Genomic DNA, 26243 nt, shown 5'->3' on the forward strand with positions numbered 1-26243 from the left:
CTATCTAGTGCACTATGTAGGGAACATATATCCGTGATCTGATACACAATCTAGTGCACTATGTAGGGAACATAACCAATTGTCTAATACACTATCTAGTGCACTATGTAGGGAACATATATCCGTGATCTGATACACAATCTAGTGCACTATGTAGGGAACATAACCAATTGTCTAATTCACTATCTAGTGCACTATGTAGGGAACATATATCTGTGATCTGATATACAATCTACTGCACTGTGTAGGGAACATAACCAATTGTCTAATTCACTATCTAGTGCACTATGTAGGGAACATATATCCGTGATCTGATACACTGTCTAGTGCACTATGTAGGGAACATATATCAATTGTCTGATTCACTATCTAGTGCACTATGTAGGGAACATATATCCGTGATCTGATACACTAGCTAGTGCACTATGTAGGGAACATATATCCGTGATTTGATACAATAGCTAGTGCACTATGTAGGGAACATATATCCGTGATCTGATATACAATCTAGTGCACTGTGTAGGGAACATAACCAATTGTCTAATTCACTATCTAGTGCACTATGTAGGGAACATATATCCGTGATCTGATAGTCTAGTGCACTATGTAGGGAACATATATCTGTGATCTGATACACTATCTAGTGCACTATGTAGGGAACATATATCTGTGATCTGATACACTATCTAGTGCACTATGTAGGGAACATCAATGTGTTTGTAGCTTAATAGCCCAGTTAGCAGCTCATAAAAGTTCTGTTATTACCCATAATCCTTTGGTGTGTGCGAGAGTTTTTTTATTTCTTTTTTTCCCTTCGGAGGTTCTTGACTTTTTCTTCTTGTTCTTACCTCCCTGAAATGAGTTTTTGCAACTTGGGATGTTCTGCTTTGTAGTGTTAAACTTTATATTCGTTGTGGAACTACTTTTTGGCGGAAGGTATCGTCAGTATTAAAGCATATTTATTATGAAATTCAGGGCTTCTTTGATTTATTTTCTTTCTTTATTTTGTAAAAACTGTTGTATAAAAGCAATAGAACACTTGAGGTCGCCTTCGGCTCGTGCCTGCGACCAAATCACAGCCGTGATGTTATTCGCGATAACGCACTCCCTCGTGTTCTATTGCTTAAATATATCACAATGGACTACACCAGTTGAGTGTTTCTGCTTGTAATGGCAACCTGACCAGAACACCACCATTCTCTATTGGGAAACTTAACTTTACCTTACTGATTTATGTCTATTCTTATGCAATATTTACTTTTCCAAACTATGTATGCTCTAAGTCATAGCTACCTGGCTGATTTCCTACAGCTGTTTACTGAGTCTGATGTTTGACGTCTGTCTCTATGTTCTGCAGCGTGTGCAGCGACGCCGTGGCTTATTTTCTCACGCTGACGTCGGAGAGTCACCGTGAGGCCTGGACCAACCTGCTGCTCCTGTTCCTCACCAAAGTGCTGAAAATTAACGATGACAGGGTAAGTATCGGTCTGAACGGGCACAAATTCCCCCACAAACACTTCATAATCTTGTGGACAGCCTGCCCAAATTTTCCAAAATTTCTATAGTGTACTAAAATGTCAGGTCTGTTGTTTTTACCTTCATGAAGAACATTGTAATCATTTTTCTTTCTCTGATCAGTTCAAGGCCCATGCCAGCCGTTACTACCCTCTGCTGTGTGAGATCATGCAGTTCGACCTGATCCCCGAGCTGAGAGCCGTGCTGAGGAAGTTCTTCCTGCGCATCGGTCTCGTGTTCCACATCGCTCACGCCCTCGAGCCGGAGGCCTAGAAACAGCGACGCTCGAAACATCCCTCGTTCTATTTATCCGAAGTCCGACTGGTTTGTGATTCTAATCCCGTCTTTCCCCTGAACGACGGGCGCGGCCCCGAATGATGCGACCGGATCAAATCCTGAAGCTGAAGTTTTTAGAAGTGTGTGTTGATAGTGACTGGTAAACGTGTTCCAGACCAGACAGGTTCTAGACTGGAAATGATGGTAGGATTGTACAGACTGTAATCATTTACAGGATCATAGCAACATCTGTTTAACCTCAAAGCGTGAATAATTTAAAACGGTGTGTTTTCTTTCGGCTTTTTGAAGAATGAAGAAGGGTTAGAATGTCAGCAAATGATTAATAATTAGTTTAAACGACGAGTAGCGGTCGTTACTTGGTTTCATTTCGTTTTGCACCGCTAATGGCTAACATTAGCATGAATAGCTCCTTGATCTAGTTGTACAGAAATCGGCTTTGTAATTTAATCTCATGACACTAGATTTTATTTCTTTTTTTTTTTTTTTTTGGTTTCTCGAAATTTGCTGCACTTGATTTCGACTTTCCTGTTCAAATGCACTGGAGATTTTTACTTTTGTGATAATTTATTTAACTTCATCTCTCCCAGGTCGTCCGATAAGATTTCTAACTGATACCATATCGACTATGTACACGCTATATATAGTTAAATTATTCCATTTTATATGTACTGACGCTTTTTTAAGTAAAACCTATGACGACTGCGACAGCTGGGATGTTTAAAAACTGGAACTTGAAACAAACAAACAAAAAAAAGATTGCACCCTAATGTAAGCAGCATCTAAATCACTGGTCTGTGTATCCTGACGTAAGCTTCACTGTATGTGTACAAATCGAGAAAGCTAATATATTTAAATCTTCTCTTTGGTTTGGGGGCTGGGCTGTATTGTATAGAATATACTGAATCACACGAGTTGTGCCGGTTGTGATGTAAGAACTAGAAGCATTCCTGGTTAAGGTGGATTAAAAAGTGTATAATGGTACAGCACTGTAAAGTTTTCTATGTGAAATAAACGATCTGTACAACTGTGTACAATACTGGTTATCATCTCATGCATCCTAATCAGGTCATAGCTGAATAAAGTTACCCAACTTGCTTTATTCGTGCAGATAAATGTTAAATAACGGACTCCCCACCCCCTACCAGGAGTCGGCTTGTTCAGGGGTGGACACGATCACCAGCCTTGATGATGCTGTACGAATTTGGTTTAGATACTCAGGTACAGGGGGGGTCATTTCCAAGCTATTTTAATTTAGCCGTATTGGGAATAGTCTCAGATATTTGCATACAACATGGACTATTTGAATTCCAAATGAGCTGGCCAGAGAAGCTGTGCTTGTGTAGTCTTAAACAGTACGTCTACATTTTCAGCTTTTATCCAGGGTGACTTAAGGGCCTTGCGCAAGGCAGTGGTGGGTCTTGAACCAGTGACCTTTTGATAACTAGTCCAGCACCTTAACCGCGAGGCTACAACTACACTAGTAGTGACTGAAACAGGCCCTGCTGTTAATCAGATTATTTGGTTCATTAGTGGTAAACGTAATTGCTGTTAATATCCAATGCCAGACTTCAAAAATAATTTATTTATTTTTAAGGAAATTAAAAAAAAAATACATTCACAGTATGTACACAATACAAATGAAACCAGGTGAACAGTGTGTGCAGTAATACCTCACAGTCCCTGCTGGCTGACAGGAGGATCAGGACAACCTGGCTGATGCTGCTCTGTTCCTCTAGAGATTCATCTGCTCGACACGTTTAATCCTCCGTGCGTCCGTTTTAACCTAACTTCATTCCTCGTAAATGCACAAACCAGGTTCTATCAAACTGATAAAATTCGACATGTGTTTAAAACAGCACTGCACGGGTTTAACCGTGGTAGGTGGACGGTCCGGTACTGGGCGGCCTTCGACCTGCCATCGGCTTTTTAAATGTCTCCGAGGTGCCGGGGCGTAGCCAGGGCTCGGTGGTGAACGTCGTCGTGGAAACGCGCCTGGAAGCCAGCGGAGACCGAGTCTGCTGCCAGAGGTCATCGTCTTCATCAGCAGATATTTCTCCTGCGGAGTGCAGAAGTTACTCCATCTGGACGTCAACCGACACAAAAAAGCTTTCCTCGTGGCATTAAGAGAGAGAAAAGGTCATCTTATTCCTTACACAGACCCGAATCATGAGCTAGGACTAGTCCTGCACCCCTTCAGATGTGCAGAATTAATTAGACAGCTGGTAATAATTAGATCAATTTAATTACTGTTATAATACTTTCACTAGTATTTCTCGTGTATATATTTATACATAAATGTCAAACCAGCAGTACTTCAATATACTCACTGGTAGCTGTATGAGAAAGATCTCACAGATCTAAAATTTGTTGTAATTAATAAGTAATTTATTTATTAAATGTTATCCAATTTTATCCCCCAGTCTAGTCGTGTCCAATTTACCCTGAATGCGTCCTCTATACTGATTCCACCCTTCACCGCTGACTGAGGACGTACAGTCAGTACAGACTGCATTTTTCACCTGCACGAGTCGAGTTCATACACTTGACGGGCACTGTGCTCGGAGGGCCACACCCCCACCGGCGTTATTCCTCAGCCCTGTGCAGGCGGCATCAGTCAGCCAGCAGGGGCCGCAGTCGCCCCGGTTATGAGGACCTATGATCCGACTTTCTCTACCCTCTGACCCTGAACGACAGCCGATCGTTGTTCATGCGGCCGCCCAACCCGGTCGAAGAGGCAGAGCTGAGCTTCGATACGATACGATACGATACGATACGATGTATTCGAACTTTACCGCTGCGCCACCTGAGCGGCCAATAAGTAATTTCTTGATTATTTCCACTGGACGGTGGCTCATAACATACATAAATTCTCTAGCCTGTAATCTAGTTTGTATATCTGAGCAGATTTAAAGGATTAAGGCAATCCTGAGCACTTAAAACAAGAGAAATACCTTTTTAGACACCATAAATATATCTAAAGTCATAAATCAATGTGCTTATAATGTATTTCAGTGACTTAAAGCAAGATCTGCTTGTGCAGTCTGCAGTTTGAGATCTTTTTTACCTGATCTCCAGTGGTGCTCGCTCATGTCGTCCAGTGCTCTCATCCTGCGCTGGTTCTGCTCTTGTACCCTGTCTAGATGAAAGCTGTTGGCGGAACCCAGAAACTGCCTGATCCTCTCGCTGCCCGGCGTGTTTTCTTCCTAAACACAAATCCACACAGCATTGTAATTTACTACACGGCAACCTTCTGAGGTGAACTTTAAATAAACACGATACGTACATCTTGCCTCCTGGCCCGGCGTCTCCTCTCTCTGGCAGGGCTTCGCTCCGGCTGTGGTGTCTCCGGAAAAGAATAACCGCAAGGATCTGCACAGTAAATAAACAAAGTTACCCAGATTCTACGAGACAAGAGAAATGACTCTCCGATTCCTAATGGATCGTGTTATTTGGAGCGGGAAGTTAAAATCAGAGGGCTTGCAACGTCACGATCTGAAATGATAGTTATTTACTCACCTATAAAAGCACTCTCGGACTGTAGCAGCGAGCGTCTTTCGGCCTCTTCGGTGAAGTTCTTCCTCTAGAGGCATAACCACGTCAATACAAATGTCAGGTCAATAAACGGTGCAGTAGGAAAAAAGTGCACCAAAAAATGCACTTAGCTCTGCCACATCATTTTTACTCACCCGCTGGTAAGCAGGCTTCATTGGAGACGACAGGTCAAAGTAATCTAATGCAGAGAGAGAGAGAGAGAGGAAGAGCAAAGAGTCAATACACAAAAAGTGTGAGTGAGAAAACACTTTGCACCTACGTGAACCATTTATGATAGTGGCCTAGACCTAGATCTAACAACTTTCAACACATTTTTGTAAGGTTGATTTATTTATTTTTTTAAGTTTTAACGCCATGTTTAACACATTGGTGTCATTTAATGGCAGTAATAGGTATTATGTATGTCTTCATATTTTGGTCCATATTCATCCATGTTCATTTTTATGGTTGCAAGGTAGGTTAAAAGTCTTCTTGTGTTGTCTTGTGTGAGAGTCTCTTTGATAGTTTCCGGCATGTGTGCTTGTTCTATTTCTTTAGTGTATTTTGGGCATTCTATCAAGATGTGTTTTATTGATACAGGTGTTTGGCAGGTTTCACAGGTTGGGGGGTTTTCTCCTTTTATCAGGTGTTGGTGGGTTATTCTGGAGTGGCCGATTCGGCACCTCGTGTACATGACCTGGTCTATGCGTCGTCCCTGGTGAATTCTTGGCTTGGCGTTAACGTTTGGGTGTATTTCATATCGTTTATTGGTGAGCTGGGTATTCCATTCATTTTGCCATTTTCCTTTGATGTAGAGATTTATTGATGCTTTTAAGGCGGTTGATGGGATTTTGATGTTCGTTGTATTTTGTCTTGTTTTTCCTCTAGCTACGTGGTCTGCTTTTTCATTTCCTGTAATTCCACTGTGTCCTGGTACCCAGCATAGTTGTAAGTCATAGGCTGCGTCCGGAATCGCATACTTCCATACTCGATAGTACGCGAAATGAGTACGCGAGAGCGGTTAGTATGTCCGAATACATATTATACACAAAGAGGTACGCGAGAAGTACCCGGATGACCTACTTATTGGGCAGCCATGTTTGGGTATGCAAGCGATGCACACTTGCGGTCCGTTAATGTATCCCATAATGCAACTGGAGCTGCGTAGGCGTTCGAAGCGTAATAAGAAACAAGAAAGATAGCGGCCCTCTGTTTACAAGTGTAAGTAAGATAAATAAAATAAAACATTTTAAAGACGAATTAATAACAAAAACACGATAAATATCCAAAAGTTTGGCGAGTGGGGTTTGTAATGAGTCTGTAACCATGGTGATATTACGTCATCACGTCCCACGTCATCACTTGACGTTGGAAAGATGGCGGATGTAGTGCGTAGCAGTGTTGTGTGCATACTGCATACTTCTGTACTGGAAGTATGTACTTTTTTACCTGCAGAGTAGTGCATACTTCCTCCAATCTAGTACATACTCTCTTCTAAGTATGCGATTCCGGACGCAGCCATATTCTTGCTCTGTTAAAATGCTGATTGTCCATTGTATGTTACTAATGACAGGATGGTCTGATGTGTATGATTGTAGTGCTTTGAGGCATGATTTAGAATCTGTGCAAATTAGTATTTTGTTTGTAAGGTTGAAATGTCTCCAAATTGAATTAAACTGTAGTATAAAAGCAGCTTAGCGTAGCCAAGTGAAAATACAGCCTCACTTACTTACTTACCCTACATTCTTAACTGCCTCCTGAAAACATATACAAACCCTAAAAAATAAAATGACCCTGTGATGGATCAGTGCCCTGTCCAGGGTATTCCTGCCTTGTGTCCAGTGTTTCCGGGTGGAACAGGGTCCACCAAAACCATAACCTAACTTGCTTAACTCAACTATACGAGACACTAGTATACCTCAGTGTCACTTGTTGCTGTCTTATGAAAGGAATTGCCTGTTGCTTTCTCACTATTATGAACATATGGTACTATTAAAATCAGCATGTGTGTGTCTGACCATCAGTCTTGGCTCTTCTCATGCTGTTGAGTCTGCGCTGTTGCTCTCTGAGCAGAGCCTGCTGCTGGATCTCCAGACTGTCCTCGTCAGTGGGCGGCTCAGGATACGCTTGCCTCACCTGCTCACGAGACTCGCTGTCTGCCAAAAAACACACACACACACATGGAATCAGCAATGCTATCTCTGTGACTGCCTGGACAGGACGACACTGCATTGTGGATCATAAGACCTCAATGGCTAGCTACAGTGTATCACAAAAGTGAGTACACCCCTCACATTTCTGCAGATATTTAAGTATATCTTTTCATGGGACAACACTGACAAAATGACACTTTGACACAATGAAAAGTAGTCTGTGTGCAGCTTATATAACAGTGTAAATTTATTCTTCCCTCAAAATAACTCTATATACAGCCATTAATGTCTAAACCACCGGCAACAAAAGTGAGTACACCCCTAAGAGACTACACCCCTAAATGTCCAAATTGAGCACTGCTTGTCATTTTCCCTCCAAAATGTCATGTGATTTGTTAGTGTTACTAGGTCTCAGGTGTGCATAGGGAGCAGGTGTGTTCAATTTAGTAGTACAGCTCTCACACTCTCTCATACTGGTCACTGAAAGTTCCAACATGGCACCTCATGGCAAAGAACTCTCTGAGGATCTTAAAAGACGAATTGTTGCGCTACATGAAGATGGCCAAGGCTACAAGAAGATTGCCAACACCCTGAAACTGAGCTGCAGCACAGTGGCCAAGATCATCCAGCGTTTTAAAAGAGCAGGATCCACTCAGAACAGACCTCGCGTTGGTCGTCCAAAGAAGCTGAGTGCACGTGCTCAGCGTCACATCTGACTGCTGTCTTTGAAAGATAGGCGCAGGAGTGCTGTCAGCATTGCTGCAGAGATTGAAAAGGCGGGGGGTCAGCCTGTCAGTGCTCAGACCATACGCCGCACACTACATCAAATTGGTCTGCATGGCTGTCACCCCAGAAGGAAGCCTCTTCTGAAGTCTCTACACAAGAAAGCCCGCAAACAGTTTGCTGAAGACATGTCAACAAAGGACATGGATTACTGGAACCATGTCCTATGGTCTGATGAGACCAAGATTAATTTGTTTGGTTCAGATGGTCTCGAGCATGTGTGGCGGCAATCAGGTGAGGAGTACAAAGATAAGTGTGTCATGCCTACAGTCAAGCATGGTGGTGGGAATGCCATGGTCTGGGGCTGCATGAGTGCAGCAGGTGTTGGGGAGTTACATTTCATTGAGGGACACATGAACTCCAATATGTACTGTGAAATACTGAAGCAGAGCATGATCCCCTCCCTCCGGAAACTGGGTCGCAGGGCAGTGTTCCAGCATGATAATGACCCCAAACACACCTCTAAGTTGACCACTGCTTTATTGAAGAGGCTGAGGGTAAAGGTGATGGACTGGCCAAGCATGTCTCCAGACCTAAACCCAATAGAACATCTTTGGGGCATCCTCAAGCGGAAGGTGGAGGAGCGCAAAGTTTTGAATATCCGCCAGCTCCGTGATGTCATCATGGAGGAGTGGAAAAGCATTCCAGTGGCAACCTGTGAAGCTCTGGTAAACTCCATGCCCCGGAGAGTTAAGGCAGTTCTGGGAAATAATGGTGGCCACACAAAATATTGACACTTCAGGAACTTTCACTAAGGGGTGTACTCACTTTTGTTGCCGGTGGTTTAGACATTAATGGCTGTATATTGAGTTATTTTGAGGGCAGAATAAATTTACACTGTTATATAAGCTGCACACAGACTACTTTTCATTGTGTCAAAGTGTCATTTTGTCAGTGTTGTCCCATGAAAAGATATACTTAAATATCTGCAGAAATGTGAGGGGTGTACTCACTTTTGTGATACACTGTATATAAGGATGTATACTGTGCTTTACCTCTGTACTTGAGCTGGTTAAAGTCCTGCATGTTCTGCTTGTTCACTGCTCTTGTGTTTGAAGGCGGCCTCCTAGCAGGAACCTGCATTCTCAGTCTGGCCATGTCAAAAACGTCCAATAAAGGACGCTCCCTGTGCGCAGGCACATATATAATTACTGACAACACCATGTGCAACACATTCAATACAAGTATCAGAAAAATATCCAGACGTTAGCTTTAACGAGGAGACGCATTTTTCATACCTGTTCTTTAGAGGAGTCTGTGTATCTTCTCTGTCTGACTCTTCTAACTGCCCTTCAAGCCGCCTCTGCTCACTTCTTAAGCGCCTACGCAGCAGGGATAACTCGCTGATCACACCCTGCTGGTCCTCTAAAACACACACAGTTGCAAAACACCATTATATTTAAGCGATAGAACACGGGAGGGAGCGATATGTGTGTTTTCGCAAATAACATCACTCGGTCGCAGGCACGAGCTGCGTAGATCATTACATATGATATTATTCGCGTGTTCTATTGCTTTTATACAACGGTTTTTACAAAATAAAGAAAGAAAATAAATGAAAGAAGCCCTGAATTTCATATTGAATATGCTTTAATTTTGACAATACCTTCCACCAAAAAGTAGTTCCACAACGAATGAGTTGCTGCTATGCAAGAATTAAAAGATAGAATTTATGTGGAATGTAATCTGAACGTGATCCATTTTATCAATTTCTGGATGTGTATGAGCACAAACAGGCTTACAAAACAACCGGCGGCTTGTGTGCATGAAGCTTGTCGTTACTGGCAACGCGTCAGCGGAGTAACACGGTTGTGGTGTGAAAAGGCCGTGCTGTTATCACCAATATCAGCACGGTTATAACGCTTCTCAACCAATCAGACTGTAAGGTCGGAACTAACTGTTGTACTGTATAATGGAGTTTATGTTCCAAAAGGCAATACTCAAACAAGCTCATGGTCAGGTGTCTACATACTTTTAGCCATTCAGTGTGGTTGCTTAGGGGGTTTATGAAGAAGTTACCTGCTGCTCGTATCTGATTCCTCCGTGCGGGAACAGGTGGGGAGCGAGGAGTGGGAACGGAGCAAGCCTGCGTGATCAGAAATCACATTCTGCTTCATTTCTACCATCACAGGTTTGTCAGTAAAGATGTAATAACATTAAAGTGCTGTGTGTACTTGCTACTTACAGAGAGAACTGCCACAGAGCGCTGGCTTTCCACTGAGGGTGGTCTGGGAGGATTCTGGCTGCCAAGTCTCTTCTGTACTGTAGGAATGGGTGGGGATTCTGACCTGAAGTCCTTTGGATTTGTAAAGAGAGTGTGCACAGTCAGAACCCTGCAGATCGTACAGAACGTACCATTGTTATTATGTGGCCACCGACCTGCTCAAGCCGGGCTTGCCTCTCCTGCTCGTACTGCTGCTTCAGATGTTCACTTTCCTTCATCTCTTCCTCCTTCCTTTTCCTCTCAGCCTCTTGGCGCCGCTCCTCGAGCAGTCTAATCAACTCCTGGTTTTTGTTGTTTTGCTGAGAAAGAACAGAGCACTTATCTGGGGTCTACACAAAGTCACCATATTAGGGCTAACGGCCATGATATCTGATATCTACCAATATATATTAATATATGTAATTATATTATATGTACGTGTTCTATGCAAAGACTGAGTTTAAAAGAGAAGCGGGGAAGCAAACCTCCGTTTCTTTACGTTTTTCCTTCTCCTGCTCCTCTTCATACTGCTTTTGAATGCGCGCTCGTTCCTCAGCCAGCCTTTTCTCCTCTCGCTCTTCCTCCAGCCTCAGATTTTCTCTCCTCTCTGCTTCCAACGTCCGTTTCTCCTCGATCTGTTTGACCCACGGGCCGAAACGACATTAATCAGAGGCCGTTTCAGAAGCGCGTGTGCGATGCGTGATGTCCGATCCTCCGTACCTGCCGTTTCAGACTCTCCTTGTATTTTTCCTGCTCGAGGATTTGCTGGGGCGTCGGCTGCTCGGTGAACACGTTTCCTCGGGCGTGTGGCGAGGGCCGCGTAAAGGAGGAAATAAGACCTGCTTGAGGGAATAAGATAGTTTCACCAGAAGCTTAATGCTTTTAGGGATACACAATATTAACAGCAGCTTCTTTGATGTATTGATAATAAATGTATAGATTTCTGCATGACCACATATCTTTGTTTTCTAAAAGACTGGGGAATAGAACATCTAATTATAAAGACTACGTAATATAATAAAAGTGATTGACCTACTGGTACTTTTTACTTTTTTTACTTGTTAGCAGCATCATTCCATAGAATTAACAACACATTTTTGGGTTACCTGACGTTCTTGAAGATTCCTTGTTCTCCACCCTTGGTGTAGGTAAAGTTTTGTCCGTTGATGCCACGACTCTTCTATTGTTACGGGATTCTGGGTTCATATACGCCTCCTCGTTACTCCTGTGCATACGCTTTAGGTCACCTAAAAGCAACCAAAGGTAAGAAATATCAAATAACTACCATTAATTAAGCAGAAGAAATGAAAATAAAAAGCAAAGCCTGCTCCAGAGTGTAAATTATGTGTAAATTACAAGCAGAATGTAGGCACCACGTTGTTTGCTTGGCTTTCTGTGTTGTGTACATTAGTAGTAGTTGCAGTTTGTCTATGAATATTAATCTTATCTTTAAAAAATCAAACCAATAGAGAGGCTAAGTTAAAATCTTGATCACATGGTTTACTGACAGAATAATATCAAAGCTCTAAAAGAGAAACATATATTTATATACATGTACAGACTTTTTAAAACCAATATGGCTTTTGGTTTAACCCTTGACAATCATAAAATGAAACAGGTACACACAGAGAGCAGAATTTGTTGGAATAAAGCCTTTCTTGTGGTGGAAAAAAACAGATATACAATGATGGCACAATAATTCTTCCTACATTTACTGTGGTCACGGAAAGAACCCAAACTATTACATCTTACCACCCCTTTATACGAGATAAGCGTGGCCTTACTGATAAGGTTTCCTCTTTCGTCCTTGAGCGGAGCTCCAGCTCCTCCTCTCCCCCATGGCTCGTACGCCTTCATCTCCGCCTCCAGCTTAGCCTCGTAACGTTCCCTGTCCTCTCTTTCGCGCCTCCTCCTCTCCTGTCTCTCTTCGATCTAGGGCACGAAGCAACCGTGTCAGTTCCATCAAAACCTCATGTTATTGTGATCCGGGTGAATAAACATGTCAGCCTAAAGTTTCTCATTAACACTTAGGATTCAGCTATATTTATTACCTTATCAAAAAGCTGAAGCCACCCCTGTCTGAGCACTTCCTGTCAAAACACTGCAGTCACTACACTGACTTGCTGGCTGTCTACTCCTGTCGTCATAATGCTCAAAAGGTATTCACATTCTCACATTAGATTTTTATTGATAATGCGTAAGATGTGATGCAGTTCATTACATCAGGTGCCCACGTGATTAATAATATAAGAAGCTGTTCAACAGTACTCGGCCTTATTGTTTGAAGTGTACCTGTTGTTTGAGTGCATCCTTGTAGCCTAGAACGTTTTCTTTCGGGTGTTGGAGTCTGTCAGAAGGAAACGATCCAAGAGAAGGAGAAATGCCATGCTGTAATGCAGACCTGTAGAGATAAGAGGACAGAAAACACTGAGAAGTGGAAATAATATGCTGTCTTACTTAAACAAAATGACCAAAATCACACAATTGCTCAACCTTGTTCGACTGATGTACTCGGTAGATTATACAAGTGCAGTGAAATTACAGTACACTTGGTCAGACTCAAGGAAACTGTCAAGCTTGAGCGCAGTTTAGATCAAAGCTATGTGGCCAGAGCAACTCAGCCTTTTGCCCTGTAATTGTAGAATGTACCAATTACACACATTTAACCATGGTTAGGACGGCACAGTTCAAAAGAAGGATAGATTCTGCTGTTGTAGACACTGATTTGCAATGCAAGGTGGGTACGTTGATGTTCTCTTGCACCTTTAACTATATTATTTTACTGTATTTGTTTAGATTCAAATGCCAATTTCAATCTTTTTAGGAATCATTACCCAGGGACTGGTGTGGCTGCTAAATCAGGCTGATCTGTTTAAAATGGAACAGTGCACAAATGATGGAGCCACCACTGGTTCCATTTACTGTACTAGCAAAAAGCTCTGGTTCATTGTCCTACAAGGTTCTGCCAATATGTCAGACTGGTAGTACTGGCTGTCTCTGTTACAGGTCCCACAAATCCTCCTCTCTTGATGATGATGTATCACAGTTTTCCCAAAGTCAGAAGCTCTTACTGTGCAAGGACCAGGGCAGGAGGCTGCCGCACAGATGAGTGTGTGCCAGCTGGAAGATTAGGCAACGATGGTACTGCACCCACAGAAGCTCCATCTAACACACAAACACAGTAGAATTTGCATCCCATGATTAAAAAAAGCAACAGAAATCATTTTAGTGTTTGTCAGACATTGAGGATTTGAGTTAATAAAGTCTAAATGTGCAGCAAACGCAAAGCAAAAGGCTCACAGTAGGTCAGATTGGGGTCTAGAGGATTCCTGGCTCCATAGTAATAGTAGGCTTCATCGTATGGGGTGCTGTATAGCTCCGAGAGTGCGGGTGCCGGTGGAGGAGGGATGCCTGTGACTCTATTACAGTGAGAAACGGGTATGTAAAATCTATACAAGATGACAACTACAGTATATAAAACGGAAACACTGATTAGACCAGACGTGGTTTTGACATGTACCTGGGGGCAACCATTTCTCCCAGAGTTCCAGCCAGGCCTTTGCGCAAGTCTTCACTGAATGGGGCGTCCCCACTCACCCATAAACCAGCGCCCGCCGTGTGACCCAGGTGCCCCAGGGCAGAGCTGTACTCCATGATGGGGGACTGGAAAGCCACACGAGGTCTCTCGGGGGGCTCTCGCTCCACTTCTCGTGGTCTTCTGTCCGTGTCCGTCCCAGGGGCGCCGAGTGCCATCCCGGGTCTGTGGGGCGTGTCCCGCCTTCTGCCTTCATGCTCCCGTCTCACAGCGCCAAACTGTTTGATCCGGTCAGGCTGTGGGAAACCAGGCAGGCAGACGGTCACAGACTGAAACAAAAAGCATGTCGTATTAATATGATTGTGATAAAATACCGGGAACACACGGGCAAATTAAGACAAAAGCTGTAGCTGCATGTGCTGGAAAGGGTTTCGTGTTGCAAAGAAAATAGTAGAGCAGAATAAAGCATGGCTGCCCTCTACTGTGTAAAAAAGCCACACATTTACCTGCCTCTGGTGGTGCTAAAAACACAACATCACAAGGTCAGATGCTGCACATCTTTTCACTTTTTAATGGTAAATCACTACACAAGGACATATTTACTGTAATAATAATCTAAATCTAAAAATCTACATGAAGAAAAGTGCAAACGTTTGTACGTTCAGTCATTACCGCTTTCTCTGGATCAACAGCCCCTGTAGCAGCAACTCTCAACTCCAGCTCCTTTTCCCTACAAAATACAGGGAATATTATATCTTACTTTTTAATATATATTGTATTAGTATAACAATATTGTCTGCTAATTTTACAGCAACACTGTGTACAAGTAACACCCTGGACGGGGTGCCAATCATGTCCGTGTAGGCTCCTGGCTGACCCATAGCACTACTGAGATTCGAACCTGGATGTCAGTAGTGGTAAGCTAGCCCCACCCAAGCACCTATTGAATATTTTAGCTAATGTGTTAATAGTTAATGCTCAGGAGGCATCAAAGTGTCATTGTCTCATCTCATTCAACTCTTTGACTGAGTCACTGGTAAACACAAGGTAGAATTTCAGTCTTTAAACATTAAATGAACAGTTTTTTTTTTATTGAAGAATAGGAAAGTGTAATAGTAATATCATAGTAATAACCATAAATTATTGTAGCATTGATAAAGGGTTTAAAGTTTAAACGTTTCTGTGGATCTTTTCATTTTTTTAATATTGACATATTGGACGTGACCAGCTCCCCTCCATTAATTCATTTGTAAGAGGTACTTAGTCTGTGTATAAACTTTATTCGAAAGCAGGAAAATTTTTATTTTGGAAAATTAAATGTTAAATGCACTCACTTTCTCTTATTTCTTTGTTGCTCCTCTATTTGTTTGAGCAGTTCCTGTCTGTAGCGCTCCTTTCTCCTCTGTGTGGCTTCCCCCTGCTCATTAGCACCTTATGAAAAGTAATGAATTATAATGACAGGCTATAAAACCCACATCTTAGATCACTTCAGCTGTAGTCAGTCACGCTGAGTATAGTCTATAAATATGCAATTATGTCAATAATTATAGACTGGATATGCCTCGTCTTACCAATCATAAGTCCTGTAGCGAAATCTCCCATGTTGTTCTTGTTTATGGCTCTGATCTGCACCGGTGCGGGTGGACTGCAGGGCGATTAGAAAGACAAAAACCGGTAAACCACAGGACATTGTCTCACTCTTCTTCATTCTACACTCAGCCAATTAAAGAAGCACTTTAGTTGGGTCTGATTTGCAGACCTGCAGATCTTTCCATGGATCGATGCTCCCTTCAACAGACCATAAATCGTACCCATTCTGATTGCTTATTCTAGCTAAACACACCACTTAATGGTATCCAAATGTGATGTCATAGCACAAGATTCTTTTCTTTCCCTATTTTTAACAGCATTTTTACTTTCTATTAATGCAAATCAATAGAACCGAGGGATGATCTGCAACATCAGCAATCACAATAATTGGGTTTTTACAGTTGAAAAAAATGAGAAAGGAGTAAAAGCAGCTGAAGATCAGTACTTGACTGGAAGCGTCGCTTGAGGAGTCGGTCTGTTGTCCTCTAGATACTCTCCTTCATTAACGGTATGTACATCCACTTCTCTTCTCTCCTGGGCAACCCTGTTCAGTGTAAATGCAATTAGCCTAACGAGACGCTAAATGTCCTCGTCTATAGGTCAACGCAAATAATGAATACGCGAGAGACATACACCCACAAAAGCCCAAAGCGACAAGTTTAGGATCGTGAAGCACCTGTGCTGGAGCCTCCGCTCCCTCCTGCCAGCGTGTGCAGGCTCAGCTCGGTGCCTGGGTCTCCTCTTGTGAAGAAGCTCAAACTCCTCCTGCTCCTCCTCATCCAAGTTAAGCTCCTCTTCAGAGCTGTAGTGCTCCCTGTGTCTCCTGGGCCTCGAGTGCCAGCGCTCGGGTGTCTCCTCCCGTCGTCTGTGTGCTCGCGTATGTGTCTTGAGGAGCGGCTCGGTCGCGGTGCCGGCGTCCCTCCTGGAAGACAGCGGCCTCTCTGGACTCTTTTGTTGATGCGATTTAAGAGAGAGCGACGAATGGTAGGGAGTGGTGGAGACGTAGAGATCTCTACCAGGAGTCTGGGACTACAGGCATGCGATGATAAACATAAGAATACATGTTTTTTAATATTTTGACGTTAAAATATTGTGTATTTAATTGGACACCAAACCAAAATTGGGCATTCTAAACATATGGACCTGAAAATGAACACCACATCAGTTGTACAGGACTGCAGAACTGACTAAGTCCACAAAAAAGCCTTTTCTGCATACAGAGCTGTTAAAAAGCTGAGTGAGCAACCTGGTTCTATAATCCTCTTAAGAGGTAACACCACAAAACAGTGCACACGGTCATGTTCCGTCTTGATTTAAAGTGAAATATTATTCAAACCTGTGGCTCATTTGAAGTTTTCCTCATTTTTTCAAGTTCCTCCTGAGCTCGGAGCAAAACACTGTAGTCTTTAATCCTCTCATCCTGCAACTTCTCCTGAACAACAAACATAATTGTTTTATAAACCTAAGTTTTTAAAATATCTAGTGAGTTATACAAGAGCTCATAGCATAATAACGTGGTGATTACAACACAGATTATATTACAGCAGGAGAATTACCAGGATGTACGGTTGTTAAAAGAATGACGATCCTAATGTCTCACTCATCTAGCAACGCACATCAACATCAACAGTTGCCAACGGACACCTAATCTTTTACCATGTAAACACGTTAATGCTCATGCTAACACTTATGACCGACTGGCGCACTTACATTTGTTGATCTTTCCTGCATTTTAAAAGTCGATGCTTGGAGTTGAGGTGCTGGCTCAGAGACATTTTTCTTCTAGAATGCAAAATCAACACGAGATTTAGCAATGTATTCAAGTTCATTAAGAAAAATACACCCATATTAAAAATACTGTCCAACCTTAATTACACTGTGCATATTTTTAATTAAATGACAAAGTAAAATGAGAAACCTAACTTCATTTTACAAAAGCTGGATGTATGCCGGATTAGAACGGTGCAATCCAAAGCACTGCACGTTTAGTTGCTGCTCTGAATGAACATGTGCTTTTTTAGGAGGACTGAAAAATACTGGGAGTCCAACTAGATGCTGTATGTGTGGAATTGATTTTCAAGCATTAAGTGCACATACATCAAAATACATTTTGTCTGATATTTATACGTGAATATAAAGTTGTTATTTCTCTAGGAGATATATCTGTTCAATCTAGTGTTGGACGTAGGCCATGTTCATGTAAATGGCCTTTAAGAATCCTTGCTTGGGCCCCTTTACATACATAAATAACTCATATATGTTTTTTTCTCCACTGACTTTGGTGAAGTCGGGCTATAAGGGATACTTTTGGGCAAATCACCTCAGACACGTAGCGCCTGTAGTCCTGGCGCAGCTCTTCCTTTAGCTTTTGCTTCTTCCGTTCATACTCCTCTCCCAGCTGCAAACTCAGACCAAAACCTTCTTCTAAACACAGAGGATAGAAAAGCACAGTTACCTCATTCCAAACACGAATTTTACAAATGTTGACTATTATTGTCATTTCTTTTTTGAATGCTTTGGTATACTGTACTATATATATATATAACAGTGGTTATTACATTAATTACTAATAGTTATTAGTGTAATAACCAGCAACATTACTACAGATCCCACCCAACCAGGACGCAGAATGTTTGTCCCTCTGCCTTCAGGACGGAGATACAGGAGAATAAAAACTCGGACTAGCAGGCTGAGGAACAGCTTTTTCCCCAGAGCTGTGACCTCCATCACTCTTTCTGTACACCCCTGCCCAAACCCTTCAGAATTTTTTGCCACTTTGCACCTCAAATCCTATATTCTGCTATTATTGACTGCATGTTTTATGTCTGAGTGTTGGTTTTCATTTTACATTTACATTTTCAGCATTTAGCAGACGCTTTTATCCAAAGCGACTTACACGATGAGCGGAACACAATGAGCAATTGAGGGACCCAACAGTGGCAACTTGGTGGTGGCGGGGCTTGAACCGGCAACCTTCTGTTTACTAGTCCAGTACCTTAACCACTGAGCTATCACTGGCCCTCTTTTCTTGTTTTTTTTTGTTGCTTTTTTTGTTAAGAAGTACCGCACAGTATTTCGTTGCACTATGTACAACGACAAAAAAAGTTTCTATTCTATTCTGTGTGTTATTACAATTATATTGTTATTTAACTGGCAACTTGACGTGAAAGTATTTTACATGAATGCACAGCAAACAGTGAACAGCCATTAATGCGAAGTGCAGCTCCCTCTTGTGGACGAACTTCCACCTGCTTTCCTAAGTGACTGGGTTACAAGTCAAATCAATGCACATTTGCTTAATCTTGTAACAGATCAACAGCATCTAAATCATCGTTTTCATTGTATAATATAAATCTATGTGGGCCAATGGATGGAAATGTTTAAAAACCACTGATACACTGTTGATTTATAAACTCACCTTTATTACGTTTAGGTTGTGATGGGGTTTTGCCAGGTAATTCAGTCTCTTCCTTTTCTGTATTGTGACTAAAGCTTGACTAGTGAAGAGAAAATGTAGGAAACTGACAGTTAAATAAATAATTTAATAAAATAACACAAAATCAACAGACTTTAATGAAGCTTTAATCACACACAAGTCGCCTACGTCACCTTCATTTCCATATAAGGTAAGTAGCCCCTTTCAGCCGCCCTGGTCGGTTTGTCTTCGACGAAGTTGTCAGTCTTCAAGGTTTCCATACTTACACTCCAAATATCGTCGAGTATTTAATTAAAACTTTGTTTAATTCGAGCTTTACAGAGTAAATTCGCGAAAAATAAGTTTGTTTGGTAAAAGTCGATCCTGTCAGGCAGCAGCAACCGAACCGAACATTTTTTCCGTTGGGCTCAGGACGCTCGTGAGGTTGTTAGGCGTCGCGCGGCCAATCAGATCTCTTAATCCACAAGCATCACGACTGTATCCTGGCAACCGCAGTCTAGCAACAGGGCGCGCGCAGCCCACGCGCTCTTGGTTGAATTTAAACTCGACCAACGATAACGGATTTTACACACACCGTTTATAATACAACGTCGGTACATTAATAACGTTTTAGCTCGATAAAGAAAACAAACTCCACCCGAATATCGTTTTATAATCTCATTAACGCGGAATAAAGTTTCTGGCTTTGTATCTTAGCGTTATCTCGCTGTTGTGCCTCGTTAAAAGCTCAGCTGAGAAGCTTTATCGCTTAGGCTTAGCGACATTTCAAAATAAAAGCCCCGTTTATGTACTGCGCGCTTACAAGCAAACCAGCTACAGTATACATAATAAAACCTGAAATTGAGTTCTAGTTTTGTTTTGTTTTTCTTTTTAAACAATAGCAGACTTATGGAGGTGAAGCTTTTTACTGCAATTAAGATTTTAAAGCGTTTGTTGCAGCTTCCCCGGACAAACTTGTTACACCAATCCACTAATTTTAAACTGCTGATGTCCGGATTTTCGTTTAAAAAATGTCTAGACTCAGAAGGACAGATGGGTCTGATAAATCTTTTTCTTGCAACATGTAATTAATATGATTGGTATGTAGTGTGGATTGAAATAAACTGCATGAATATAATGGTTTAGTCTACATTACACTCCTGTTAATATTTACTGCAAAGAACACGTTTTATATTTAATTACAAAGTGTTGTACAACAATACTTGTGTATTATAATACTTTCTGTTTTAAAGTATCATGAGCTGCTGTAATAACTGACTTTCTATCTATCTAAAAAATCTAAACTTTAACAGTAAATCCAATAAATGTTTAGAAAAAAAAACACAATTAAAGCTTAATCATTATTTTAATTTTTTTCTAGAAGTTCAGTTGACTGTGAAAAAATGACTGTGAAATCACTTTGATGCATTATATTAAATTCACCGAGTTTCCAAGAAGTTACCTTGTGTGATTACAGACTTTTATTTTGAAACCTGTCTTTCATTCATCGTGGATTTGGATTTTCCTGCGGCTGTGGTACATTATAGCTACACCAGGGGGCGACAGAACACACAATCTATCAATACCCATAAATAAATTTAATCCAATAAATACATTTAATCAGAATACATTTCAAACCACATACACTAATGTGCTGACTTATATAAGATTTATCACACAAACGATGGCATCCGTGTACACTCTGTAGTGTGTATTATGCGGTTTGGGACACGGCCATAATTCCAAGGATTCCGGTCACTTCCTATACAGACGGAAGTCCAGTGCTTACAGCGAAGACAGGTAGAGCCTGTTGGGTGGTTTCTACAACCGTTTTCAGACAAGTCCCACCCTCTAGGTTACGATTGGCCAGTTATTTATAATAGCAGTGCTCTGATTGGACAGAAACAATATAACGCATATGTATGCACGCACACACACAGCACATAAATAGATAGATAAATAGATACTTTATTGATCCCGAAGGAAATTAAAGCCCCGGTAGCATTATACAGCATATACAGTAATGAGAGTACACACTATTAAAAAAATCAAATGCGAAATAACAAAATATATGTATATTGAATATATGATTCAACTACAAATCATCACATCTTTTTTCTGACTGCTGACCTGATCAATTTGATGGAAAACTCCTATTTAAGAATGACAGCGCCTCATTTTATACACGCATATACGATAATACGGCGCAGTTGCTATGGTAATGTAAAAGACTTTTCAACTGTCCAATAGGAAGGCTTCTCTTGACGGCTTACTAGCCAATCCCAGCGCAGGAGGCGGGACTTGCCGCAATACGGGTAGGAAAATGCTATACAGGGAAGCAGGTTTGTAAAGCTGTCATCGATCAGAACCGATCAGTCGCTGCTCATCCGTCCTCCAGCGGCGGCACCGACACCGCGACTGGAATTAAAATGGCTGCGGGGAGCGTCAACCCGTTCAACGCGAGCGATTCGGACGAGGAAGCCGAGCGCCGGAGACAGCAGCGTGACGGCGGTGACAGCGAGCGCAGCCCGAGCGATGAGGCGCCAGGCCGGAGCCCCGGGCCCTTCTCCCCGCCGCCGACTGACTCGGACCCGGGCCTGCTGTTACCCAGCAGTAACCGAGCCGGTCCGGGGGCCGGGCAGGGCGGTAGCGCCGAGCCCTCGCGGGTGTCGGTGGACGCTATAGCTGCGCAGCTGCTCCGGGATCAGTACGTCCTCACGGCCCTGGAGCTCCACACCGAGCTGCTGGAGGCCGGGAGAGAGCTGCCCCGGCTCCGGGATTATTTCTCCAACCCGGGCAACTTCGAGAGACAAAGCGCCACTCCACCCGCCTGCAAGGAGCCTGGACTGGGTCTGGGTGCGGCCGGAGCTCTGAGTGAGTATCAGACCTGGTCGTGATCATTCATACAGTATGGTGCACCATAGGGTGCAGGCTACATTTTTAAGAACCCTGTCTTGGGTGCTGAAGCATTTATAGCCTAAAGAATATATATATATTGAATGTAAATATATACTATATTGCTCTCAGAAGAGCCCCATTTGTTTGTTGCATTAGTTCTTTAGGATTTCGATTCTGTTAGATTCAGATCTGGTGACTGGGAAGGCAATTGAAGGACACAGAACAGATAGTTAATATAAGGTGGCATGTTGTGGCTCCAAATGGACTCGCACGGTCAACAACAATCCTCAGATATGCTGCAGCTATCAACCATGTCCGTGTACTGGTCCATAAGAGCGTCCAGTGTGCCCAGAGAAAACGCTGTTCAAAAACCCAATGGGTTTCCCAGCCTCTGCACGGAGCTTTTGTTGCCCAGTGGTTTATTTCTTTCTGTCCTGGTGCCCAGTTTGACCAGAGGTCCAACTCCAGGACGGCTTGTGCCTAGTTTTTGTTTTCAGTTTTAAAATCACTGGTGGCCACTGTGGTCCTAAAAATGCTCAAAGCCTTTGATATTCTTTTGCTTTGATCTGTGCTTTACCACAATTTGGTCGTGGAGATCCACAGACAGTCGCTTGGGGTTCATGGCTTGGACCTTATACACCCAGATATGTGTCTGCCCAATTGCCCAATGAGTCCTAGACACATCTCAAGGGTAATAAAGCAAAACAGGATGGACCAGACCTCAGATCTCAGTCTGGAGTGCCCCAGCATCTGAAGGGTCTGAATACTTTTGTGAAGAAGAGATTTTACACAACACTGTGCAAAAAGGTCAAGGGGCGCCCAGGTGGCGCAGCGGGATATTCCGCTTGCACACCGGCACCGAGATTCTGAACTCCTCGGTTTGAAACTCGGTGTCGCCACCGGTCGGTTGGGCGCCATCTGGCGGGCATAATTGGCAGTGCCTGCAGCAGATACTAATTGTGGGGGCTGGACTACGTGTGGGTGGGTGGGTCTTCATACGCTGTGTAAGGACCCTGACTGGAGGAAGAGACGCCTGTGCAGAAAGCAGGGGCGAGAAGAGGAGGGCTGTGCACGTGTCGGAAGAGGCGTGGGCATCGACGTGCTCTCCTCGGATGCAATCTGGTATCTCTCAGCAGCGGAAGACAAAAATTGAGTCGCTAAATCGGGAGGAAAATGGGGAGAAAATGCATTAAAATAAATAAAAAGGTCAAGGGGTCTGAATACTGTCTGTATGTTACGATGCATTTTTGCTGATTGTGGGGTTTCCTGTGTGAATCCCAGCCCTGCAGGTCAAGGATAAAAAGAGAAGGAAAGCCGACGCAGGACTCGTGGTGGGTACGTAACCGTGTGCGGTGGAAGACGTGCGGTCCGTGCGCCGCCGTGGGCCGTAATCACGGACTCTGTCGTTCCTTCTCTCCTGCCTCTCGATGACGAAGAGCTTCGTCCGATCATTTCTGACTTGTGTTACTTTCTGAAGCATGGTTTGATTCCTCTGGCTGAGTTACTGATTCTGAGGTTTTGCATGCCATTGCGGTGTTGACGTGCAACGTTCTCCAGTCGCGGTGTAGCGGTGTAGCGGTTCACGGTTCCTCGCCCGCTGAGGGAACGCTTACCAAAGTTAGCGGTATTATTGGCTGCCCCGATGACTCTATAATTTTAAATGATAATGATAATAATAATAATCAACAACAGATATGCAGTATGTGTGTCCATCCACGTCCCAGTAGGCATGGGAATGGATGTGTCCGTCTATGTTCCGACAGGTGTGGGCGTGGTCAAGCTTGAACTGGGAAATTCTCATTCATTCATGCAGTCATTTCCATACGTTACCACCACTTTGTCCTGTTCTAGGTCGTGGTGGTTCTATCTTCCCTGCAATCACAGCTTCAGTGGATCAGTAAGATACTGATAAGGTTAAACATTCAGGGTTTTAAGGGTCATTCAGGTGGAACAGTGGTAAAATATCCTAGCCCACTACTATCGGCCGGTTGGGTGTCTCTAAACTGGCTCGATTGGCTAAGTCTTGGGCGGGGGGAGGTGTACTCATCTGTGCACCCTCAGTGCAGGTCCCAGGCCCGGATAAAAATAAGAGGGTTGCTTCAGGATGGGCGTCCGCTTCCTGATGGCTGTGGCCTCTTTCAGCAGGATGATGCGGCCTGCCACAAAGCGGTTTGAGGAGCACAACAACCAGTTTGAGGTGTCGACTCGGCCTCCAAATTCCCCAGATCTCGATCCAATCGAGCATCTGTGGGACGTCCTGGACAAACAAGTCCGATCCATGGAGGTCCCACCTCGCAACTTACAGATCTTGGTGCCAGATACCACAGCACCCCCTCAGGGGTCTAGTGGGGTCTGTGTCTCGACGGGTCAGGGCTGTTTTGGCAGCAAAAGGGGGACAAACTCAATATTAGGAAGGTGGTTGAAGTATCTAGTACCTCACTCAGCGCTGTCAGTAGCGGACGCTCGATGGTGGGCGTATCGCTGTCAGGAGTGGCGAGTGTTTGTTCTTCCAGTCCACCCCGTCTGGGGGGTGGGGGGGTGGGAAGAGGGTTTTTTTTTATTTATCTGCTCTCGCTAAGTGATGCTGCCCATCCTCCCCAGAGACTGGAGACTGGAAACCTGCTGTGGGAGAGCAGATGGTTCCCACTCACCAGCACACTTCCAGAACGGTCCAGTCCCACCCCAGCGATCTTACTGGGCCCATACTGGTCTGATATGCTGAATCCATGCACTTAAAATCGTGCAGCCGTTTCACTTTCCATGCTGGGATTTAAGAGTGGGATCGAGACACCAGTATACCAGTCTGAAGACCTAGTGACCCGCCCTGCTCCCTACCACCTGACCAGCTGCCTCAGTAGACAGGATTCTAATGCGACGTGGAACTCATAGGGCAGATTATTTAGACGCTCTACTGCTACGTCAGCGCCGTTTTAGCTCACTAAGCTAACACGGTTAGCCTCAGCCGGCACAACCCGCTGGCACGCCGGCTAACGTGTCCCTCCGTGTACCCGACAACGATCAAACTGTCCCAGACGAGCCCGAACTTACAGATAAATTCCACTTGTGTAATTACACCTTTATACAGATTAAACCTCAACGAGAATTTATTTACATTTGAAAAGAACTCCGTTGGTTGCTCCGCATTCACATTCGCCGCCACGTTTGTAGTTTTTTGTGAGGAAAGTCGTGCCGCACTGAATGCTGGGATTGGGATCGCCTTCAGCGCCAAGGAAGCGTCGGACGCTCCCTGGTAGGGATGTAACGATGCACCACAAGTCAGTTAATAACCGATTCAAATCGATCTGACATGTAAAATGAATCGATATTTACTTTAAACAGCAGAGGGCGCTGGCGCTATTCACCTCGCCCGGTTGACGGCACTGGCGCTATACGCCTGGTTGCCAGATTCGGGGTTTTTCAGCCAAATTGGGCTTAATTCAAAATTGTTTTGCATAGTTTGTACCTACCTCAGAAATAAAAGGGCGTTCATTATTTAGATAAATAAAAGATCATCACAAATACAGGATTTTCTTTTCTTTTTTTTAAGAGAAATAATAAAAGGAAACTTTGTCATCATTTGTCTTCAGTTTCAGTTCAGGAAAAAATCGTATCGTGAATCGCATCGCATCGTGGGTAGAGTGTATCGTTACATCCCCACTCCCTCGTCATCCAGTCAGATCATCACTCAGAATTAAGGCGCCTCAGTAGGAGCATTTTAAGGGATCTAAGAATTTAGACACGCCCTCTTCTCAGGAGTGTAGAGTCTGTGTAGAGAGTGGACAGTAGACAGACGTCCCACGCTGGAGGACCTTTGCCAGCGATCACCACGATCTCATTTGAAAGTCAAAGCGGGTCGAAGCGAAAGCGGCGGCCGCACGCGGTGCGACACTTCAGATCCTGACCCGACTGTTTCTGTGCCTCGCGTTTAGATCGGGCCGGCAGCATCAGCACGCTGGATTCGCTGGACTTCACCCGCTACTCGGACGACGGGAACCGGGAGACGGACGAGAGGGTGGCAGGTAAGGGAGCAGTTTGGAACGTAGAGGCTGATTAGCCCAGATGGTTAATGGTTTCAGTCCTGGAGAGAGACGTCCTGGGTTACTGTGGCCTCCGGGCGGCGCCGTGTGGTTCGGGACGCCTCAGCGAGCACGTTCATCACAGGCCCGCTAAACAAGCTCATTGTCTGAAGATGACAAGCGTGATAATCGGTGAAGAAGCCCGAGTTACGCTTCCACCATTGTGTTTTGTTACTGATTAGATTCCTGGTGCTACGGACGACACGAGTGTGGATGAAATCAGAACTGTAAATCGCTTTAATACGTC

At 43.6% G+C, this 26243-nt stretch overlaps 3 protein-coding genes across 15 annotated transcripts in view; 2 read left to right on the top strand and 1 right to left on the bottom strand.

Moving 5' to 3' along the window:
• arfgef1 (ADP-ribosylation factor guanine nucleotide-exchange factor 1 (brefeldin A-inhibited)) overlaps positions 1 to 2848 on the top strand; it is a 31686-nt gene extending 28838 nt beyond the window's left edge. For both annotated transcript variants that reach the window (XM_062985555.1, XM_062985556.1), the window contains exons 38-39: positions 1358 to 1475; positions 1639 to 2848. In XM_062985555.1, coding sequence (XP_062841625.1) covers positions 1358 to 1475; positions 1639 to 1788 — 268 coding nt within the window. In that variant the 3' untranslated portion in view covers positions 1789 to 2848. The remainder of the gene's footprint in view (positions 1 to 1357; positions 1476 to 1638) is intronic.
• Positions 2849 to 3371: 523 nt separating this feature from the next.
• LOC134301036 (centrosome and spindle pole-associated protein 1) lies at positions 3372 to 19746 on the bottom strand. Of its 8 annotated transcripts, none has more exons than XM_062985559.1 (30): positions 19217 to 19746; positions 19026 to 19104; positions 17928 to 18031; positions 17318 to 17389; positions 16944 to 17039; positions 16284 to 16636; positions 16053 to 16151; positions 15589 to 15662; positions 15352 to 15448; positions 14690 to 14747; positions 14003 to 14313; positions 13783 to 13901; positions 13554 to 13647; positions 12775 to 12883; positions 12534 to 12572; positions 12267 to 12414; positions 11589 to 11729; positions 11203 to 11324; positions 10968 to 11117; positions 10659 to 10802; positions 10465 to 10575; positions 10299 to 10365; positions 9518 to 9644; positions 9275 to 9405; positions 7362 to 7499; positions 5499 to 5542; positions 5329 to 5392; positions 5096 to 5181; positions 4877 to 5015; positions 3372 to 3868 (listed from the first exon to the last, which is right to left on the bottom strand). In XM_062985559.1, exons 1-30 carry the CDS (start codon positions 19301 to 19303, stop codon positions 3681 to 3683), a joined length of 3591 nt encoding a protein of 1196 aa, XP_062841629.1. In that variant the 5' UTR covers positions 19304 to 19746; the 3' UTR covers positions 3372 to 3680. The 8 variants fall into 8 exon arrangements, with proteins under 8 accessions (XP_062841629.1, XP_062841628.1, XP_062841627.1 ...); XM_062985558.1 differs by having other exon boundaries at positions 11203 to 11321; positions 14003 to 14346; XM_062985557.1 differs by having other exon boundaries at positions 14003 to 14346.
• Positions 19747 to 21289: 1543 nt separating this feature from the next.
• Positions 21290 to 26243, top strand: part of relch (RAB11 binding and LisH domain, coiled-coil and HEAT repeat containing) — a 36640-nt gene continuing 31686 nt past the window's right edge. For 3 of the 5 annotated variants that reach the window (XM_062985371.1, XM_062985374.1, XM_062985373.1), the window contains exons 1-2: positions 21317 to 21896; positions 25850 to 25939. In XM_062985371.1, the coding sequence (XP_062841441.1) occupies positions 21452 to 21896; positions 25850 to 25939 (535 nt within the window). In that variant the 5' untranslated portion in view covers positions 21317 to 21451. Of the gene's footprint in view, positions 21897 to 25849; positions 25940 to 26243 lie in introns of all 5 variants that reach the window. The other 2 variants (XM_062985376.1, XM_062985372.1) reach the window with 2 other exon arrangements.

Source organism: Trichomycterus rosablanca, chromosome 23 (genome assembly GCF_030014385.1).
Source record: "Trichomycterus rosablanca isolate fTriRos1 chromosome 23, fTriRos1.hap1, whole genome shotgun sequence".
Classification (NCBI taxonomy): Eukaryota; Metazoa; Chordata; class Actinopteri; order Siluriformes; family Trichomycteridae; genus Trichomycterus; species Trichomycterus rosablanca.

What these genes read in the sequence shown, in the direction of transcription:
- LOC134301036 (XM_062985557.1), bottom strand. Translation starts at nt 19,303, where the DNA reads ATGGAAACCTTGAAGACTGACAACTTCGTCGAAGACAAACCGACCAGG. An exon ending in CGAAAGAGGAAACCTTATCA is followed by an intron (nt 11,730 to 12,266) that starts GTAAGGCCACGC and finishes GGTTGCTTTTAG; the next exon opens with GTGACCTAAAGCGTATGCAC. An exon ending in GGAATCTTCAAGAACGTCAG is followed by an intron (nt 11,325 to 11,588) that starts GTAACCCAAAAA and finishes TATTCCCTCAAG; the next exon opens with CAGGTCTTATTTCCTCCTTT.